Here is a 978-nt window from a genome sequence, read left to right as displayed (position 1 = left end):
GTTTCCTTCCATTTAGTGTTCAGCATTCAGACTGTTAGGATAATTATCAAACAGTTGAATTTTTGAGCTAACCAGACCAGAGCGCCTTCCTCCACTTTTTTTTTTTTTTTTTTTTGTATCTTTCTGGTTTTGAACCTCTTGGCTGCTTCTTAGATTCCTGCTCTCCTTACCCAGCCTGTAAGTTTAGGCCTACTACTCTCCTATACTGAGATTAAATAGATTTTTAACACAAAATGTGGTTTAAGATGGTGGTGTTTTTATTTTTCATATATTTGTTTTCACAGGAGCATACAGATGATCTGCAGGACAAGGCCATGTCTTCTCTGTTCACTTTGGTCTGCTCCATGTATAAGGTAAAACCGATGTTTCAGATCACACCGTTTTATCTTCTAATTTCTGAAACTGATTAAAACGTTTTTTTTTCTTTATTTTTTCTTTCCTTAGGGCACCAAACCTCCTGCCTGCGGAGGAACCCAGAAAATACACTACAAAAGTTACTGCACCAACGAATAAAGAAGCAGCCTCTAAACTAAAGAACACTTTTTCTTAGTATCTAAAAAAGAAAAAAAAAAAGTTTGACTATTTTTTTTTTATTTGCAGAAATAAAGTTTTTCATTCCGAAGTATCTGTTCTGGCTTTGTTCATATTTTAAAATCGAAAGGTTACAACATCTTTTCACTTGAAAATAAGAAACAATCCCTTAGCATTCCTTCTCTATCCAGTAGATGGCGCCATATCCCAAAAGTCAACTTACCAAAAGAGAAACATTTACCAAGTTACATTCTGATTGGTGCTAATGTGAGGGGTGCATGATGTTTTTCATTATGACTGGGATGTGATGCATAAAGTATATGGAGTCCCAAAATGTAAAATAAATATACCTTAATATATATAAATATGACATTATAGATCTTGCAGTTATTTGTGTTCATTTAAATATTACAGTCAAAATACAATCAATAAGAATACACAACTAAA

General features: G+C 33.2%; 1 protein-coding gene across 1 annotated transcript in view; it reads left to right on the top strand.

Annotated features, from left to right (window-relative positions):
* The window catches only part of LOC107095127 (gamma-interferon-inducible lysosomal thiol reductase-like), a 13,775-nt gene extending 13,153 nt beyond the window's left edge, over positions 1-622 (top strand). The window contains exons 6-7 of the mRNA XM_015391103.1: positions 285-353; positions 445-622. Of these exons, the coding sequence (XP_015246589.1) occupies positions 285-353; positions 445-513 (138 nt within the window). The 3' untranslated portion in view covers positions 514-622. The remainder of the gene's footprint in view (positions 1-284; positions 354-444) is intronic.
* Positions 623-978: the final 356 nt, after the last annotated feature.

The sequence above is a fragment of the Cyprinodon variegatus genome, unplaced genomic scaffold (assembly GCF_000732505.1).
Source record: "Cyprinodon variegatus isolate N-32 unplaced genomic scaffold, C_variegatus-1.0 Scaffold525, whole genome shotgun sequence".
Classification (NCBI taxonomy): Eukaryota; Metazoa; Chordata; class Actinopteri; order Cyprinodontiformes; family Cyprinodontidae; genus Cyprinodon; species Cyprinodon variegatus.
This window is presented reverse-complemented; position numbering and strand designations above follow the sequence as displayed.